The sequence below is a fragment of the Rousettus aegyptiacus genome, unplaced genomic scaffold (assembly GCF_014176215.1).
Source record: "Rousettus aegyptiacus isolate mRouAeg1 unplaced genomic scaffold, mRouAeg1.p scaffold_m13_p_7, whole genome shotgun sequence".
NCBI lineage: Eukaryota > Metazoa > Chordata > Mammalia > Chiroptera > Pteropodidae > Rousettus > Rousettus aegyptiacus.
Genome location: NW_023416310.1, coordinates 98,974,322 through 98,994,587, shown reverse-complemented (window position 1 = coordinate 98,994,587; position 20,266 = coordinate 98,974,322). Strand labels below are relative to the sequence as shown.

At 43.5% G+C, this 20,266-nt stretch overlaps 1 protein-coding gene across 23 annotated transcripts in view; it reads right to left on the bottom strand.

Annotated features, from left to right (window-relative positions):
- The window catches only part of KLHL3 (kelch like family member 3), a 228,709-nt gene that overhangs the window by 46,113 nt on the left and 162,330 nt on the right, over nt 1–20,266 (bottom strand). For 19 of the 23 annotated variants that reach the window (XR_004951879.1, XM_016160622.2, XM_016160625.2 and 16 more), the window contains 2 exons: nt 15,475–15,637; nt 4,095–4,204 (listed from right to left, as the gene is read on the bottom strand). Coding sequence is in view for 22 of the 23 variants with exons in the window: in XM_016160622.2 (XP_016016108.1) it covers nt 4,095–4,204; nt 15,475–15,637 (273 nt within the window). In the remaining variant the exon portion in view is untranslated. The remainder of the gene's footprint in view (nt 1–4,094; nt 4,205–15,474; nt 15,638–20,266) is intronic. The other 4 variants (XM_036224122.1, XM_036224124.1, XM_036224123.1 and 1 more) reach the window with 1 other exon arrangement.

Below are 20,266 nucleotides of genomic sequence, written 5' to 3'. Positions count from 1 at the left end.
TCTGTGTCAGGCACTATGAGTGACACAAAGATGGCTAAGGTACCCTTGCAGTCCTCAAGGAGTGTGAGTGCAGCCGAGGAGGTAAGGCATGAGCAAAAGCAAGTGATGTTGGAGGAAGAACAGGATCTGAGCCCTAGGAGAAGTACAGACAGGGCTGAGTGTGCTGGGGATGCTCAGAACGCACTATAATAAAGAGCATAACAAGGTGAATGTTACCTTGGAACACAGAGAAGAAAGGACCAAGAGGCCGCTACAACTCTCCTCCCCTTCTAGGCACCAAGTCTCAGGTCACATAACCACCCAGGCCAATACGAGCTCTGGGAAGAACTGCCCCTGGAGAAAGGCTCCAGCTAACAGTTACTTATAGTAGTAGTAGTAGTAGTAGCAGCAGCTATAATCATATCCTATAATAATGAATTTATCCTGTGTGCCAAGCACTTTTCATGGATTATCTGATTTCATCCTCAGCACAACTCTGTAAGACACATACTGCACTAGCATTACTCCCCTTTTACAGATGAGACAGCTGAGACTTAGAGGTGTTTTTTACTCATTCATTCAACAAAATTTTTTTGCATCTACCATGAACCCAATACCACTCTAGCAGTGACCTTAAGACAGACAAAATGCATGACTATATATGATACATATATTCTGCTGGGAGATAAATAACCTGCCCAAGGTTATTCAGTTTGTCAAAGCCAGTAGGCCAGGATCCAAACTCAGCCACTCTGACTGCAGAATACTTTCAAACTATCAATAAACAAACTGCCTGGCCCCAGCAATTGTCACTTATGACCATCATTAACACTAAAATATGGCATTTCCCTTATTTTCAAATGCATAGTTTTTTCACATTTTAATGTCTGCATTTTTAATATACATTAAAAGATGAGGGCAAAGGAGTAAGTCATAACATAGCTGTTATTGCTGTTCAATTGTGGATTTAGCTAAATACAGGTTACTCAGTTGAGTTTTCAGCAACTGTTAACCTTATATGCGGCTGAATTTTAGCTTAAATTCAGATTCCTGATTTACTTCAAATACACACCAATAAGTTCACTGTAATGCAATACTGAAATAAAATCTGTGCAAGAGATTGCCTACCACATGCAATGTAATTAAAGACAGTAGAAATCTCCAAATCTCCTGGAACAAACAACAGAATTTTCAAAGCCTAAAGGGCTAGCATTCAACTGATGAACATCTAATTGTCAAAGGCTTCCAGATATTTAACTTCCAGCAACATATAATCGATTAAGGGGAAATAAAACTATGGTGTGCAAGGAGAAAATGCACACCAAACCCTACTATACTTTGATAAGCCTCAAAATTATACTGCTAACCTTAAAGGTACCAAAGAGATCAACATCATGAGTAATCTATTTTCTGAAAAGCATCACATAACTCTGATATTACACATAACTTCTCAGAACCAAATATGATACACAACATCATTAATGTTTAAAATGCCTACACTCCAAATTGATTATACAGAACAAGCAACTCATATGTAAGCATATGAATAAATGAGAGCCACTACAGATAGTTTTTAAGTGTGTAGATTTAATGTCATGCTTCTTTGTTTCTGAAAAGATGCAATTAATTCCATGTTTATTTTATCATCATCGATGGCAATATTGATACCACTACCATTATGAATAGCACCTCACAACAGAGGATTATGGTGATCACAATGACAACTGCCATTTATTGAGCACCTGCCAAACACTATATTTGCTATTTTAGACCCAAAATCTTACATGTGAGGAAACCGAGGTTCAAAAACACCAGTGACTTCTCAAGTTCATATGGCCAGTAAATATCAAGCCAAGCATAGAACCAGATCTGCCTGAGTCCAAAGCCCAAGGGATTTCCAGGACACTATAATTCCTCTCCTTACAAACAACCCACTTCCATTCCCACCCTTGCACAAGCATAGATAAGTCCTCTCTTGAAGAAAGCTACTATGATCCCAGAACATGACAGGCCAGCATGAATTCAAGATAGCAGGGTCCCCCCTCTCAATCCAAACACTCCCAAGTTGATCCAAATCCTGCCGCTTGATGACTGCTCCCATTTGCTCAAACTACACTTAAAGTAGGTCTCAAACTGACCAACTGTCCCAACATTCATTCACACAGCCAATCAACTGATTAGGTCATTTCTTCAGGCTGTGCCAATTTGGGAGCATAATCCAAAGAAGACATTAAACAGCCCTGGCAAGAAGACAGGGAGTCCTCTCTGTTGCCAAGTGTCGGGCAGAAAGGAACCTCTGGAACAGGAAGGAGCCTTCAGCCAAGCCCCAGAGGCATTCTTTTCCCCTAGAGGTGCTGTATTACATCATTAATAGAACCAGAGGCCTCCCTGAGCCTAAGAGAAAGTCTAGCTTATTGTACCAGTCACCTTCTGGGGAATCCCTCTAAAGCTTCGGGGCAGCCTACAGTTCCAATAAACGACTGCTCTTCGTGATCAAACTTTGCTGGATGACAAGCAGAGGCTTATGAATTTCACTACATTCTCTGGACATGTGCCTTTGGGCAGTCTCATCCCCAATACAAAATCCTTTTCAAGAGCTTTTCCTTAAATATTCCCTCAAGAAAGAGCCTCAAACTTGGACATGAAGAGTGGACTAGGACAATTCAAAAAATATTTATTGAGTATCTCTGAGGATACAAAGATAAATAAGATGTGATCCCTGCCATCAGGGAACTCACAGTTGAGTGAAGAAGGTTAAGACCAGCTCAGAACTCACTACAATAAAGAGTAGAACACGGTGAATGGTATCCTGGAACATAGAGGAGAAAGGACCTAATTCCAGATGTAAGATCAATAATGAACTCACCTAGTTTGGCTCAAATAAACTTCTATAAAAATTAAAATCATCATCATCATCATCATCATCATCATCATCTCAGCTAGCACCCACTAACTGGACATCTACTAGGTACCAGGTATGATACCGGGTATTCTATTTTTTTTTTTATTTTTTACTTTTTGATACCAGGCATTTAACAAAACTTATCCCATTTAATTCCCACAAACACCCTTTGGAATGTGTCTATTAGTATCCTTATTTTATAAATGAGGAAACAGATGGAGAAGCAAAGTATCTTGCCCAAGATCACACAACTAATTTGTTAACACCAGAGATGAGATTTGGACCCTCCTAGCCAATACCAAAGCTTATGTTATTTTCAGTTGAGTAGACTACATCTTCTGGGGTAAAGAAATTCTACCTGGTAATAGCAAAATCTAAACTGGTTTGGAATACAACCAGGTAAAGACTAAAGGGGAGAATAATCCAATCAGAGGGTCAGTGAGAGGGAAGACCTGGAAATAGAACAGATCAGCAGTCCTAGGTAAGCTAAATCAGTGAGCAGAAGTCAAACTTCCAACACAAAGAAAGAGGTGTGTGGTCAGTGAGTTAGGGGACTGGGTGTCAAGAGCCCTGGGTTCTAGTACTGGCATGATCACTGACTAACTCTGTGACCTTCAGCACTTCCTATGCCCTCTCTGGGCTTTAGTTTTGTCATCAGTAAGAATTCCAATCTCCTGTTGGAACAGATGTTCCCAAAAGGTCTGCTCTGGCTTAAATGCTCAAGGACACTCCCAAGAGGCCATGTGGGACAGTGGTCAAGACCAGGTGACAGGTAGCCTCCAGCTCTGCAGTGACGAGATAAATGACCTTGGATAAGCTAATTAACTCCCCTACACCCCGAGTCTCACTTTTCCTCAGCTGTAATGTGGGAACAACAGCGAAGCCTGCTTCACAGGGATGCAGCGAAGGCTCGGTGAACTGAAAAACATAAAGCGCTCAGCGGAGTGCTTGGCAAACTGTAAACGTTCGGTAAACGAAGGCAGCTTTGTTGCAACCAGCATCGCCACTGTTACTTCTTCTCTAAAGGGTCCAGAAAGTGAATGTAGTGGTCAACAGTCAGAGACATTTTTTATTTTTTAATTTAAAGGGACAAAACATAAGCTCTCTTCTTTTTTCTCTATAAAAGAGGAAAGGTCTCACTGAACCACAAGTCCCTCCCATGACCACCTCCCTGGGAGGCTCCTCTTTCACCAAGGGGCCATGCCGAACATACCTTCTCTTCTGAAGAAACAGTCAGCTTGTCACTGGATATCAAGCTGCATACCTGGTCCAGACTTAGGCTAAGGAACTCTTCCCCTAGCATCACCTCTGGAAAGTGCTGCTCTGTTCCAAAAATTAAAAAATGGAAAAAAAAAAAAAAGAAGAGGAAGAAGAAGAAAAGAAAAAAGAAGTTCAGAAAACAAAGTTATAATACATTGCTGCCCTTGCATGAGCCAAGGCCATAACCATCTGTGGGATTCAGAGTGGAGTCCTAGGGGTTTGGGGGAAACAGCACATTCTAGTTGGAAGGAAACTAGCCTTTTAATTCAGCAGTGAAGGCATCCCGCGTGTGATCCTCTGTCCTGAACAACGACACAGATGAAAATGGGGCAGAGAGATGCGAGATTATCTTTTTTTCCGTGATCCATGAGAATAACACTGGCACTGCAGAAGAGTCTCACTGGGACCTGCCTACTTAACTGAGCTCATTTCCCCTCAAAACACAAGCTGGTAGAGTTGGAGACAGCGCCCCCTGCAGCTCAGCCAAACAAAAGTGGGTCAGAACTGCTGTGCGGCTGTATGTCTCTGGGGTTTCTGATAGAAAGTCAACATTAGAAGGTTCACAGAAGGCATCAACTTTCTTGTACGAAGTCAAGTCTATTATAGTAAGTCTCTGGTTCATAAGGAAGCCCAACTAAGCATCCATCCAGGTGTGGTGGCAAGATGGCTGGCTCCACCCCCATGGGGAACAATGCACACCAGCCAACCAGGGGAGGCCATTAACATGGAGGGCAATTTGGGGACAGTTAGGATGAGACAAAACTGACAGGCCTGAAGCCCCCAACGGAAAAGCCAAAGACAGTTCCTATCCTGACATTTTCCCAAGCCACCATCCTGCTATTACAGAAGCAATAAAATGTCAGTGAAAGAGCATACACTTCAGAGAGAGGCCACCTGGATTCAAATTTTGGCTTTGTCATTTGCGAGTTGTGTCCATGAGCCAAAGGCATCACTTCCCTGGACCTCACTATCCTCATTTGTAAAATGGAAATAGAATCGCTTGTCTTGCCTCCTTCCTGTGCTCTTGAGTGTTCACAAGCTATGGCAAGAAAAATCAGCCCAAGTACAGACAATTTCTGGTGCAGAACATCCTGGAGATGACGAGACCCCTGGTCATTTGGCCCAGACCTTGCTCCTTTCTCAGGTCTCTCACAACCCTGCACCATCACCTTATGGAGCACCTGTACCTCTTGCCCTCCAGGCTTCCCCCTTCCTTCTTTGGTGGCCCCTCTCTGGCCTAGTTTCTTGGATAATTCTAGAGGGCAATACCTCCCAGTTCCCACCGAGGGCTACCCCCCTTGGCCTGGGCCAGTCCCCGGGAGGGTGCTGAAATATCAACTCTGCTGGAGCTGCATAAAATCTAAGTTAAGCCCCTCTCTCACGTTCATCAGCCTCTTAAAAACCAAACAGATACTGTTGAATTACACATCTGAAACTTACTGGATTTCATTAACCAATGTCACCATAATAAAAATGAATACATTTATTTTTTAAAAAAATTTTAAAAGATGATTTAAATTATTCTTAACTTTATGATGCAATAATTAAGACTCAAAGAATTCTTTCCCATATACCCTTCATCCAGATTCCCTAAATGTTAATATTGTACTCTCAAAGATCAAACTTTAAACAATCTTTTCCATCTTTCACTGGAAAAAAGGACATCCTACTTGCTCCCCAACAGACTAATGATATCACGGAGCCCGCTGTTAAAGCTTATCCGACCTGAGGCTTAGGAATGTTTGTACCTAACAAATTTAAAAGTCAGATCCTTTATGAAGCAACTGTCATAAAGTAAGAAGCTGGTCTTGCTTCTCTATATGTCAACAAGAAAAAGTCTTTGGTCAAAGCTTAGATTTTAGGTGAGACATGCAACAGACTTCCCAGCTACGGAAATATTTAAGATTAGATAGTATTATTTTTAAAGTATCCATTCCTACAGATTTTTAAATAAAAGCAAGTGAACGATCTTCTCTAGATAGTGAGAATTCATTCCTGGCCCGGATGCTGGGAAGTAACAAGGTTCTCACTACATACTCTTTCTGGTCCACGAAGTCTTTGGACTAGAGTCCTCCCTCTGTTGCCAACACCCAAGAAATAGCAGAGAGGAAAAGCAGTCACCACACCACCACTAAGCAAGAACATCAAGGCTCTGTGGACCAGCCAAGGCTGAGTTCAGCAGGAGAGCCCGGTGAACCAGCGCCAACATCCCTGTGGACCAGAGCCACACCCGGCCTTCCCACCTTTGACTTTGGTCGACCAAAAACCTGGCATTTACAGGAAGGGAAAGAGTGAAGAGAAAGTGAGAAAGTAAAGTTCTGGGGTGTAAAAAATACTTCCTCACAGATCATAAAGCTTAAAGTAGATGGGCTTGGATTTTGAAAAGAAAGAACATAGAAGTGCAGCAATGCATATTCTAGGTGGCTTGATGAACACACCAGAAATTCTCAAAGAATCCAAGATAAAGAGCAGTCAGCCCCCGCAATTTTCCCAACTCTCACCTTCTGGGACAATGCAGGATTTGAATATCTAGGTCCTTTCTTTGTGGTGTAGGCTGCTGTTGTGCCCATCTGGAAGCTCCCACTGATATCCCCCTTAAGAAAGCCTCCCAGGAAACAGGGTCTGGTGGGGTGGGGGCAACAAGGGACTTAATGGGCAGCAGCTTCTCATCCAGGGCTTGGCACCCTAAGACCCAGGAGATATCCAGGGCATGACCAAGAAAATACAAAGAGAGGGAGAAAAGAAAAACACTCCTTCCCTTCCCCTTTCAGTCTTAGGGGACAGGGCTAAGCTCCTAAGTCTGGGGAACAGAGTCCTCTTTCTGTTAGCAACACTCAGGAAACAACAAAACAGAGGGTGCTCTGGCCAAATCCATTTCCTAAGAAGACTGTACTCAGGTCAGCCCTCTTCCCAGCCACTTCCTAAAAAAAACTCTCTCAGCTCCCAGAAGATACCTCCCTAAGAATCCGTTTCTACCTTTAACATTTATTTGTTGGTTGGTTTGTTTGGGGATTTTGTTTGTTTGTTTGTTTGTTTTCCTTTTTTGTTAATGAGAATTAACATTAAGGGAGAATGTAGTAAAGAACTTTGGCTAAAAGGCAGAAGACCTGGCTGGGTTCAAGTCCTAACTCCACTTCTTACAGTCATTTCTTCTCCAGGCTTTGGCTTCAACATCCATAAAAATGGAACCATAATACCTGACCTAGATCTCAAGGTCGTTTTGAAGTTCAAAGACAATATTAGTCCATTTTAAGATCTTTAAAAAAAAAAAAAAACTCTTCGGAAATGAAAGATGACTATTATCGGCCCATGTTCCTGCTTCACAAAGTTCAATTCTGTGGGCAGCACTGCTCTCTAATGGTGCTTTTCCGCAGCATCAGAGGCATCATTTGGTACTGCAAGTCCTGTGGGCCAGAACGTAAACCTCAAAGGTCTTAGAAACTCACTTTAATTCCACCGAGTTCAGCAAACTTTCTAGGGATATAAGTTATTCAATTTCTTAAGGTACAGTTTTCCCATCTATTAAATAGAGCAATAATAATATGAACTCATAAGGTATATGGGCATTCGATAAGCAAATATGGGTAACATATTTACTGAGACCACTGCAAGTGCTCAATAACCATTAATGTACGATGTACCAAATGTGGTGCTTGTCCAAAAATGGAGAAAGCAGGGCTGATGCCTACAAGAAGCCTACTAGTTTATAAGAGGGGTAAGACAAGGCACCAGTAACTCCAACCCAAAGTCCAGAGGGGCATGACTAGAAGAGGTGCACCCAATATAAGTAACAGCACAGAGCAGGAAAATTCAAAGCAGGTATAGAAATAGCAATAGTTCAGTCTAGCTAGAGCTGAGGCTATGCCTTCATTCATCTAACAAATGTTTACTGAACACAACTAACTACGGGGAACTGTGTTAAGTTCCAGGAGAACTAGGCAAGGCTAGATTTTGGAAGACAGGTCGGGTATACAAGCGACATAATATCTTCTAACCATAGATTAACCCTTTGAAGGAGAACTCTCCAGTAATAAAATCGAACTTTTCTTGTCTTTTTGCTTCTTTTTCCTTAAAGAGAAGTGGTAAGAAAGGGAAAAAAATATCAATTAAGAGTTCTAGTTTAGAGTCCTATTTAACCACGCTTTACTATAAATAACAAATATTGGTTAAGTTCCAAGTTTTGATTAAAGAAACATGATCTGTTCCTGTCCATTTGGTTGAGAAATAATGGAGAAGAGGAGGAGCATCAGGTAACTTCAAGTCCTTTCCCCAGACCAAGCAATACGTATCTTCCCAACACTGTAAGAATGAGAAAAGTTGGGAGGCCTGCTCCCAAGATAAGGCGTGCTCTATACTTAGAGTTGGGTCTTTTCAAGGAAGTAGGCCTGGAAAAAGTTGAGGACATTTCCTAGTAGGAGCTAACATTGAGCTAGGCATTTTATATGCATTATGTCACTTACTTCTCCCAAAACTCCTGCTGAAGTGAATATCAATATCCCCATTTTACAGATGGAGAAATGGAAGCTCGAAAAGTTATTTAGTCATGTGCTTAGGATCACACAGCAGTAAGTAGTCAAGCCAGGTTTAGAAAACAAGGCTGTCTGATTAAAATAATAAGCATTCAGATGAGAATCTTAGTCCCCAAGATGATTAAAAAAAAAAAACAAAAACCTGCCCTAAGCAATCCATTGGGGTAAAATTAAAGACAGTCATCATAGCACCCTAAGAATCCCTCTTAGAGGTGCTACAGAGGAACCCAAATAATAGGAATCTAATGACCTTTCTTTAAAAAATGATCTTAGAATAGTGGTGTTCTAAACATTTTGGCATCAATCCTAGTTCAAATCTCAGACCTAACCTCTGAATTGAGATCTTTCCCTAATCCCCCTTATTCACCAGGCCAGGTAAAATGATATTCCTCTGTGTTCCCAAAGCTCCCAAAATAGGAAATAAAAATTATAACCCTAAATCAACCTGCTTTATCATCTGGGTCCTTCTATTTTACAGGACTGTTAGCCCGGGGAGGGCAGGGTCTGTCTTGTTTGACACTGAATCCTCGGGGCCCAGCACATCTGCCTTAAGGTAATTATTGCTCTTCCCTGCCCACTCTTTAAGACTGCCTAGGGCTCAGGCGACCTCTCAAGTTAATCCGACATTCATTTCTCCCTCTTGATGGGATAAAACAAACCTAAGCTTTTGATCAGATTCATCTAAACTACAAGCCCAAAACAAATGGAACTGAAAACCTATCTGTGACTTCTTTGACCTGCAGAGATGAAATGAACCCCCTCATTCCAGGGCCAGTGGCCCCAGGAAACAGGCATGAGTGGCTCTAAATTGAACCACTGGTTATACGCCCCAGGAAAGATTGGCTGACACAGGTGGGGACACGAATAGAATCAAAACATTTTAGTAGGGTAAAAAAATAAAAAATAAAACAGAACTGCTTCAAATCTCTCTTTCCCCTAACCCCTATTGCCCTATTTTTGGAAAGTAGAAGTAAGCTTTCTTGAATCAATATTTGGCTCTTAGGGCCCACAGTTTCCCTGCTCTAGGGAGAAGGCTCAGTTCCCACAGGGAAGTGAACGAGACCTACCTTGACCTCTTCCTACAAGGATTATGACCTTGGGCCCTCAGACTCTGAATCCCAGAAATAAATATGCTGTCCCATCTCTTTCCTCTCTAACACACACACAGAGAGCAAAGGGCTATATCAAACTCCTCAGTTATCAGTATTATTGATTCAACACCAGAATTCCCTGATACCCAGAGAACGGGAGGAATAAGGGAAGCTTCCTAACATACCAAGAAGAAGAATATCAAACAACGAAAACTACCTGCATCTGTGCTACTGCTTCATTTGTCACTTTTTAAGTTAGAAGTAGAAAATCAGAGGGAGGCAGAAGCGAAGCAACCACCAGGGAGAGAGAGGCGGTACAGGGCGTGGATGACGTGAAAATATGTAGTGGACTCAGAGCACAGGCTCCGGAGTCAAATGGCCTCCTCATGAACCTTGGCATTGCCACTTACAAACTATGTGGTCTTGGGCAAGGTGCTAAACATTTCTGGAGTTTCTAATCGTTCATCTATAAATTGGGGAAAAAATAACTACATCTTACGGTTGAGTGGCCAAAAGGAAGTAATGCCTATGAAGTGTGCAACACCAGGCCTGACACCTAGTAAGTGTTTGGAAATGGTAAAAACTCCTACTATTATCGCGGCCATCAACATCATCATCATCATCATCATCATCATCATCATCATTTTTTGATGCCAAGTTAAAGGTAGCAACTTCACAAAATAACCCTTACTGGATCAGAGGTTTATGTTTTTAAAATGATTTTTCAAAAATTTTTGCTGCCCTTAGTTTAATCACCTCATTCCATGATCTCAAATGACTCAATCAATCAAAAGAAAGGCCATTTCTCTCCACAAACACGTGAAATCCGATGGCTTTTCCACCCCATGGCTGGAGGGTTTCAGTTCAGCTCTGGCAGACTGATGTAAACAACATGTCTAAAGAATTTTAATTGCCATTTCATTAATGGAGTCCCATTAACATCCCTCCCAACCAGCTCTGCTGATAGCCCAGTGCATGGTCGTCCAATAACCAAACAACAAAGTCCCCATATATTGGCCTTTGAGGTTAAAAATTAAGCTGTTCCTGGAAACAATAATGAGGTATAAGAAACAGGCTGTGCAAAAAACCAGGGTCCCTTTCTCAGCTACTAGCTACCAAGGAGATCTCTGATACCGTCAGCTGGGAGCCAGGGTCTAAGGAGTCAGCTTCTAAATATGGGACCCACCCTCTCCTACCCCAGAATAACATATCACAGAAAAAATCTGGGGATATAACCTTAAGGGGGAAACTTGACCCAGAGGAAGCAGGAGGGACTGCCACAGCAGGAAGAGACAGAGCCATTCTAAACAGGAAACCAAACAGGCAGGTGGGTGGAAAGAGGTGGTGCTCCAGCCCCTCAGAGCTGCACTGTGTCTGCCTCTCGGTGCCTTCATCAGGGAGCTAAAGACTTGTCAGAAAACAAGAACTGAGCTTAAAATGGTTACATTTTTTAGAGAGCAATTGGGAAATATCTATCAAATTTTCCTTTAAATGCATACTCTCTTTGAGCTACTTTATGCTACTAAGATGGTACGATCACTACTACATACTTGCAAGTGTACTCCAGAATATTACGTAGAAAAAAACTTACTTGAGCTTTTTATAAAAAGAAAAAACAGGTAACATTAATGCCCATCAATCAGGGACTGAGGTTAAATAAATTATAGTTCATTCATGTGATGCAGCAGATAAAAATAATAAGATAAACCCACACAAAGAGGTCTGGAAAAAACGCCAAGATTTTGTATTAAGTCCAAAAAAAAAAAAAAGTACAATGAGTACAGAATGTTTCTATTTGGGTAAGTTAAGAAGCATTTTATATATTTATATATATTCTCCCCCTCTGTAGGGATATGCAAGGTAGTGCCCCTGGCCCCTTCAGAAAGAGGGCCTGTGAAAAGACAGGCTTTGCATTTTACACCTTTGTGTACTATTTGAATATTTTTATCATGGGTATAAGTTAACTTTACTGAATATATTCTCTAAAGTTTTAATACAATGGCATAGCAATGTATCTGCTAACATGCAAGGAGGCTGAGAATACACTGCTAAGATTTTTTTTTAAGCTGGAAAACATACATATGCAATGACAAGGACTGGGAAAGCTATACGCTAAAGGGCTGCCCATGGTTCTCTCTGGGTAGGACTGTGGTATTTTTCCTGCTCTTTTTGCCCATCCACTTTTTCTGTAATAATTATGGGTGGTTTTGTGTTAAGATAGCGATAAGAACAGCAATAATAGTTATAACAACAAAAGAATGTTTGTCTTGGAGAAGAAAAAGAACAGAATTCAGAGACAAAGCTGTGGCCACCAATAAGTGAAGGCAGTAGCCAGCTAGCCAGAGACTAGTGAGGATGCGGAAGCAGAAGACACCTGCCTGTGCATCTGGATACAGAGAAACCAAAATCAGAAGCTCTGGAAATGGTCCTCTCCCCCAAAGTACGTGTTGTCCACAGCAGCAGCAGGGGTAGTGACCCAAGGAGTCCCATCTCTGCCAGGACCCAGGTCCGACTGCAGATGACAAAGCTGGCAGGGAGGCTCCAGAGCACTGCCTTGGGTGGTGCCTACTTCTGCAGGAGGCTCCCCTCCCTGTCCTGCTCCATCCCCACACCATCCTGAGAACAGAACAGGATGTACTACCCCCATCATAAGGGGAGAAAACGGGCCTAGGGTCACTCGGTTCCTAAGTGTTGGCTGGCCTGATTCCCAGTTCTGATCTAAAGAGTCTCCTTGAAGTTGGTTCATTTAAAACACCTCCTAAGCGAGGCATAGGGCCAGAGACCATAAGGTTGACACCACCTCCTTCATGGGACCCCAGCATGCCCACACCACCCACACTTACAGTGGGATGAGGCGGCGATGACAGATAGCACCAGATTCCACCTCAAGTTGGGGAGTGCAAGACCAGAGAAGCAGGCCCACATCAGTGGGTGAATGTGAGGGAAAAAGCACAAATCATCATTTTATACTTCCTTCTCCCACCATTGCACAGTCCTACTTTCACTCTCCTTCTACTAATGTTTTTTCATCATGGTCTTACAAACCTCTGCATTACCATGACTTCCCTGCTGTGGACTGCAAAGGAAGTTACAAGAGATGGTCATAGGCTCCACAGAAGATCTGTATGACAGGGAGGAGGCTCTCAGCCTGAAGTCACGCTGGCCAAGCCAGGAAAAGCAGGAGGGCTCACACATGCAGTACAGAGGCAGCCTCCCAACACTGAAGAGAAGACATCTATGTCTCACTTCCCCACAGCAAGATGACTAAACACCCGCGTCTAGCAGAGACAGCTGGTCATCTGTCTACACTGTCTGGTTGCTGGCATCTGGTAACTACATGGCAAAGGCTTCTAGACTCACACTTACAATGGAAAATGCCAACTCTAGCCACCAACACTCCTCAATTACCAATTCACAAGGCCACCTTATGTCCAAACAGAGCCTGGAAGCCACAGAGTCAACACTGTCTAAGTTTGAATCGTGCCTGTCTCTACCAGCTATGTGACCCCAACAAATTATTTCACCTCTCTGTGCCTTAATTTCTTTAGCTACTATATGCATTAAATGGGATGACATACATAAAATGCTTAGCACAGAGTATGACTCAAAGAAAGAGCTCAACAAACACTAGCTAAAAATAATTCATCAGGGTATCTGCATATACACATGCGTACACACATACCCATAAACCTGACAGAACCCAATCACCACAACATCAGGACCAGGGAGTACCAAGATGATGATGTGTTCCCAAATGCATCCTACCCATCTCTCACAGGTGAGTCTTACCATCAGACAATGAAAGAAGCAAAGGGAAAAAACACAGACTTTGAAAGTGGGGAAAAGCCAGGCCAGAAGAATCTGGGAGATTTTATTAAAGGTGGGGCTTCAGTACACTCCCCAACATCAGATGATCGCATCAGCCAATTACAAAAGGATGGGATATGGGCTGTGTGTACACACATGCATGCACACACACACTATGTAGAAGGAAAAGGCTGGGGAGGGGACAGGAAGAGAGACAGAGAATTCCTGGCATCTAAACGGTCTTCCTTTGCCACCACACCAGCAGATGTTCCTGGGCCTTGGCCAAACTCCTGGTTCCTGCTGAAGCAAAGCCTGAGCACATCCCTCAAGAAAGTGGCCTCTTCAAAGACTGGGCTCGGGAGCCCTCTCCAGGGAGAGAAAGGGCACATTGAGAAAAAAAAAAAAAAAACAGATAGGGGGTGGGGAATATGTAGGAAAAAGAGGGCACAGGAGAGAAAGCAGAGAAACAGGAGCCAGGAAGAATCAGCAGAATTCAGAATTAGGGCATCGGGGGAAATGCTCCTCACAAAAATCACTGTCATCAGGATCATCTTAACTGGTCCCATTTGTGTCCTCAGAGTGAGAGAAATGAGAGTCATGCAGGCCCCTGGAGTCTGGGGCTTGATCAGAGAACAAAAGGATGCCAAGAAACAGAGCAAATGCTTGTTGCCTTATAGACCAAGGGGCTAACGCAGGACTGGGAGCTGGCAGGTAGGCAGCCAGGAGGCCCTCAGCTAATTTTCAGACATGGGCTACAGAGGAGACAGACAAAACACAGACGGTGTTTGTTTGGGCAGAGGGAGGAATGAGATGCTTTACTGCAAGAGAAGAAGGTGTCCATGACTGAACTGATTAAAATGACTAGACGCATTTCCTAAGACACTCATGATCTTCATCCTCAAGTGAAAATAAATATCAATGAAGATTTCTTTCCAGCTAAATATGATAGACTGAAAATTCACATTCATCTCTACTCCCTCTCAAAACTCTGTTAAAATAACAGGATCTTAAAATAACAGGAGGACAAGCTCTAGCAGAGAGAATGTCTCCAAGAAAAATAGAATGGAATCAACAGATTATCTGATGCATAGAAAAGGACTGTTCAGTTGTGTCTGTCTGACAAGAGTAAATGATAGTAATACTACGCAAAAGAAGGCAATTGCTCTGCCTTTCTGATTTAAAAGTTTTTAGATTAAAAAAGTATAATTATAACATATAACTCAGCTCAGTTGTACAAACGATATTAGGAGAATAAAGAGAGGGGAAGAGTATATGTGTATGAGGGAAAAGTCTACAAAATCTCAATCTTCCTCTTCTATGAGAAGTCAGCAGATAATATCCAAAACTAGTAAATCCAAAGGTAGTGATATAAACATATTATTTATATAAATGAAGGTAAACAGTAGCTGAAGTACCTTTTGGCTGAATCAGAGCCTGCATTTTAATTCTTTTAGAAATGAAAGTGAGTGGCTTTAAAGAATAAGACTTGGTGTGGAAAGGCAGGGGACTTTTGTTTGTCATTATAGCTTTACAGTGATATTCGACTTTTAAAATCCTCTTTAAAGAATCCTTTGATCAAAATAGAAATTTTCTTAAACAACAAAAAAGATTTATTTCAAAGAGTGCTCAAATTACTCTTCCCCACGAATTCTGTTCAGATCTCCTTCCTCTGATGAGAATTACTGTCTATGCCATCCATCTGGCAATTAATCACATTATACTTGGCAATGAGCTGAACTCTCCTACTGTTAATGATCTTTTCACCTGTGTCTTGTCTCCCTGACTAAATTATAACTGCTTCACAGTAGAGTGCACATCTCATAATCTTTGAGTAGTTTACAGCAGACTAGGTTATTAAATCCATGAGCTTGGGGGTGTGGGGTATGGCAGCCCAGCTCCCTGTTACCTGCATAAGCATTGGCCTGCTGCAGAAGGTCGGTGCAGGTGTGCACATCTGCAAACGCACGGATGCCCAGGCAGTTGGTGGGATGCAACTGAGACTGCAGGAAATCACAGCAGTTCTGCCGAACATCCATGAGCTGCAGCAAGCTGGCTGCTGGGAGCAGCACCTGGAGGAAAAGGTGACATTCTGAGACACAGGATCTCTCAGGCAGGGCCTTAACTCCCTAAAGCAGTGGTCCCCAACCTTTTGGGCACCAGGGACTGGTGCTCCAATGAGAATCTAATGCCTAATGATCTGAGATGGAGCTGAGGCAGTGATGCTAGCGCTAGGGAGCAGCTGCAAATACAGATAATGCCTTGCTCTCTGCTCTCTGGCCTGCTGCTAACCTCCTACTATGCAGCTGGGGTCCTAAGAGGCCACAGACCAGTACCAGTACACTGCCGGGGGTCTGGGGACCCCTGCTCTAAAGCACTGCTCTAATCATATCACACCCATGCTTGCAGTCCTTACATGGCTCTCCACTGCCTGCGCAAGTCAGTCCAAACTTCCTGGCCTGGCCTTCAGAGCAGCCCTAATCTTCCTACGATTCTACACTTCATGGACCCTAAGTACCAGCAGATTGTCTGCATCCTGTAAATTCCCAAAGCAGTGCTTCCCAATTGTTAACATGTATGTGAATTCATTGGAGATCTTGTTGAAATGCAGGTTCTGATTCATTTAGTCTAAGGTTGAACCTGAGAGCCTGAATTTCTAACTAGCAACCAGGTGAAGCTGAAGCTGCTGGTTCATGAACTGCACTTTGAGTAACAAGACCCTTACGGACTGAATGCTTGTACTCAACCCTTGCAATTTCTATGTTGAAGCCCTAACCCCCAATGTGACTACATTTGGAGATCAGACCTATGAGGAAGTGATAACAGTTAAATGAAGTTGTAAGAGTGGAGCCCTAATCCAAAAGGGCTGGTGCCCTTACAAGAAGAGGAAGAGAAACCAGTGCTCTCCCTCTAAACTTAAGGACATAGGGAGAAAGTGACCTTCTGCAAGCCAGGAAGAGAATCTCACCAGAAACTGAATCAGCTGCAACCTTGATCTTGGACTTCTAACTTCCAAAACGGTGGGACAAATTTGTCTTGTTTAAGCCATCCAATTTGTGGTATTTTGTTATGACAGCCCAAGCAGACTAAGATAGATTGATTTTTCTTCTTGGCTAGACATTAAAATCACCTGGAGAATTTTTAAAATGCTGATGCCTGGGTCCCACCCCCAAAGATTCTAACTTTAATAGGAATGGGCGTGGCCTAGACAGTGAGCTGTTTCTAAAGCCCCCTAGGCGCTTCTAACATACAGCCATGTTTAAGAATCACTGCCCTACAGCCTTTAGCATCCTATCTTTACACAGAAAAGTACCTACTGAACTGTTTACAAGCTGGTTCACCACTTAATTACTGAGTGTCCCTGTGCCAGACACTGGTCTAGGCTCTAAGATTCAGTGTTAAGTACAATAAACCAGATCCCCACTCTAATGGAGTTTATAATCTACTGCAACAAGAGTCACCCCCAAATCCCTCAGGACTCAGACAAACACACTTTATTCTCCCATACAACAGATAAACAGTAAAGAACATCTTTAGGTACATTCTCAGAAAAAGGAGAGCTGAGATTCCTTTTAAAAGGTCACAGGACAGGAGTATTTACACTATTTCCTAGAAGACAGAAAAAGTTCCTGCTCAGGTGTGTTTGCATGTTTTTCCTAAAAGCCAGGGAAGACTAGCTTGAGCAGGCCAGACGGGTGCTCAGACTGCCAACCCCCATCAAGTTTCTCTAGGCCTTTCCCACAGGCCTTTCCCTGCCCTCTGGATCAAAAATCCAGGAGAGATAGCCAGAGTCCTTGACCCCAGCTCTGCTTCTCCACACCCCACCCTATGGAGTGGTAAATAATGTGAGTGCCTTTCCAAAAAGAAATTTAGAAAAAATAAAACTAAATAACAGAACAGTTTGATTTGCAGCTGGTTAGCTCAGCGATCCCAGCATCCATTTCACCCCGAAACAACTGCCATGTCCTGAACCTTTGCTCTCACTTCCTCCCCTGGATCTCAGAGAGAGTGTCTGGGCTAGCTGTTCCTACTCGCAAGGGCATGCCCAAGAAGACATGGGCTGCAAATATATTTGTTTTCTTGACTCAAAGCACTACAAAAGCCTGGGGGTTTTTTAGTGATTTTATTTACTTACTTATTTCTGGACTCTGACCACCTCCTAAAACAGTTCTGAGCCTCAGCTCTGGCTCTCCTCACCTCCATGTGCTCAGGGTAAAAACTACCTAACTGCCCATTCTTGGGCCTTATCCTTCTACTAGGGTAACCAGCCGTCTAGGTTTGCCCAGCACTGAGAGGTTTCCCAGGACACAGGGCTTTCAGTGCTAACACTAGGACGGGCCGCCTTTTTCCATCCCCGCCCACATGCAAAAACCACCAAGAATCCCCACAGCAGTCCTTCTCCCGAGCTAAACACTTGGTCTCAGCAAGGAAAGCTCTTCCGACCTACAAACTTATTAAACTTCTTGTTCACGATGGCTGAGTTCTAGAAAACAGGCTCCTCCTTCCCTTCCCCCACCCTCTCTCTTCCACTCTCCTACTTCCCAGCATGTGTCTTTGGTATTTTCTGAACCCTGATTAATTCTAGAGAAGGAAAAAGATAAAATTACCCACTCTTAAGTTTCAGACCATAAGTGAACACAGCCAAGCTCCAAATCTGACCCGCTAAGCTCCATCCTCACTAGGCAGCCACCATGCCCATCAAGCAGCCATAAACTGAGAAACTCAATTAACCTGTGAGCTTGCTCAGCCTAGGCAAACAGATCCCAAGACGAGATTAGTCTCTGCCTGCTAGTTAAGTGGAGAACCATTAACCACTCTTGCTGAATACATATCAGGAATGGAAAGTTGTGTTCCAAACCCCCAAATGACCTCCATGACACCCCTCTACCAACACCAGCTACAAACCTTACAGTTAGGGCCATAAGTTGACCAACCTGGCTTGCTCCGACTTTGCCAGTTTTAGCACTGAAAAACCCACGTCCCAGGAGACAAACTGGGACAGTTGATCTTCTTAAGGAGGAGAAACATCTAACCAGTTGCCCTAAGAAGCCCTGGTGGAAAGGAGTTGTCAGATGTCGTCCAGCACACACCCTACTCAGTAGTGTGGCAAGCCCCAAAAGGATGAGAGGCAAGAATGGGACAGCAGCCCTTTAGCCTCACAGAAGAGGATTTCTGAGAGTCCAAGCCACCCCCAGATTGCATTCTCAGCCAAATCAAGAAGAGATCATGCCAGGGACACATATCTCCTTCCCCCTTGCCCTCTTTTTCACTACAAGGACAATGGCATAGTTTGGTGCTTAATTCTCAAGCTCATGACAACCAGCCAAACAAATAAAATAATAAATACTTCCTAACATACTCCTTAAGTTATAACTTTCAGTTTTTAAAACCTCCCTGGATAGAGCTACCCACGTAGCCTTTAACTTCCCTACTGTTGACAAAACCCACTTAGTAGGCAACAATTATAAGGTTTTCCATCACTCCACGTACCCCCATCCTGTTTGGGTCTGCTCCTGCCCAAAAGCATTCCCAGGTTGACTTCCTAAAATGAGTGGGGCTGGTGGTTTCTCCAATTGTTTCTTCCTTCTCTTTCATCTTACATGGTGATTAGCTATGAGTCAAAGGCCCTTTTCTTACCACTACTTGCTTCCTACAGGAAGGCATGAAGGAAACTAAAGGAAGTCAGAATGCTGAGGGGGAAGGTTTGGAGGCTGGGAGACATATGACTACTCAAACTGAGTCTCAGGGTTAAAAACTAGGGTCTGGCCCAGTGGGATTCTAGGGGCTGCATACATAAAGAACGATCGCATCCCCAGAGCCCATGAAAGAGCAGAGAGCAAGGGGCTGTCTTCTCTTCTCTCTCCCACATCAACAAGAGCTTTCTATGGATTTCTTCTTCTCTTATCTTGCCTGCAACTTGACTCCCTCAAGTGGCAGCAGTACAAGACTGTGAACAAAAGGCCAAGCTCTGGCCCTCAGCTTTGAAGCAAGCCTGTCCCGGCAGAATCACTAGGGCAGTACTGCTTGGTCCCTGGATGGAGGAGGCTGAGACCAAAGAGCAGTTAGCTGGAACCCCTGTATGAATGGAAGATGACCCTATGTACAAAAGCTTTTATCTTGCCTCTGCCACCTCAGCATTATGGTTCTGGGAAAACAAGTCCTGGAATGACCCTCAGCAAAGAGTTTGCAGGTTCCCCTCCAGCTTGCAAATGGCCTTCCCTCCATTTTTCGCATGCAGGCCCAGTTTTGTTTTTTCTCTCCTTTGGATAACATGAAAACACAGCAGAGGATATCCCGTCACAGAGTTTATTTCCTTCAGCAAAAACAAAAGGAAATGCCCTGCCTCAGAAAGCACCTACTCCTGGAATTTCAGGGGGGCAGGGCCATGCACAAAGGGAGGGCACCAGCCAGAGGGCCAGGTGACAGGGCCGCCCAAGGCCTCTGCCCCAGCCACACTGTCGTCGGTCTGTCTGTGCCAGCACCAGGCATGAGGCCTGGCACAGAAACAGTGCTAAATTAAAAAACTCTTGAGAAAAATAAGGAAAGCGGAGTGAGAGGGAAAGGGAAAGGGAGGGAGGGAGAGAGAGAAAAGGACTGGGAAGGGAAAGAACGGGGGTGGGGGGGGATGTATACAGATGAACAGGAGAGCTGGCAGAATAGCACTATGATTAAAAGTGTCGCTTGGATTTTGTCTTTCTACT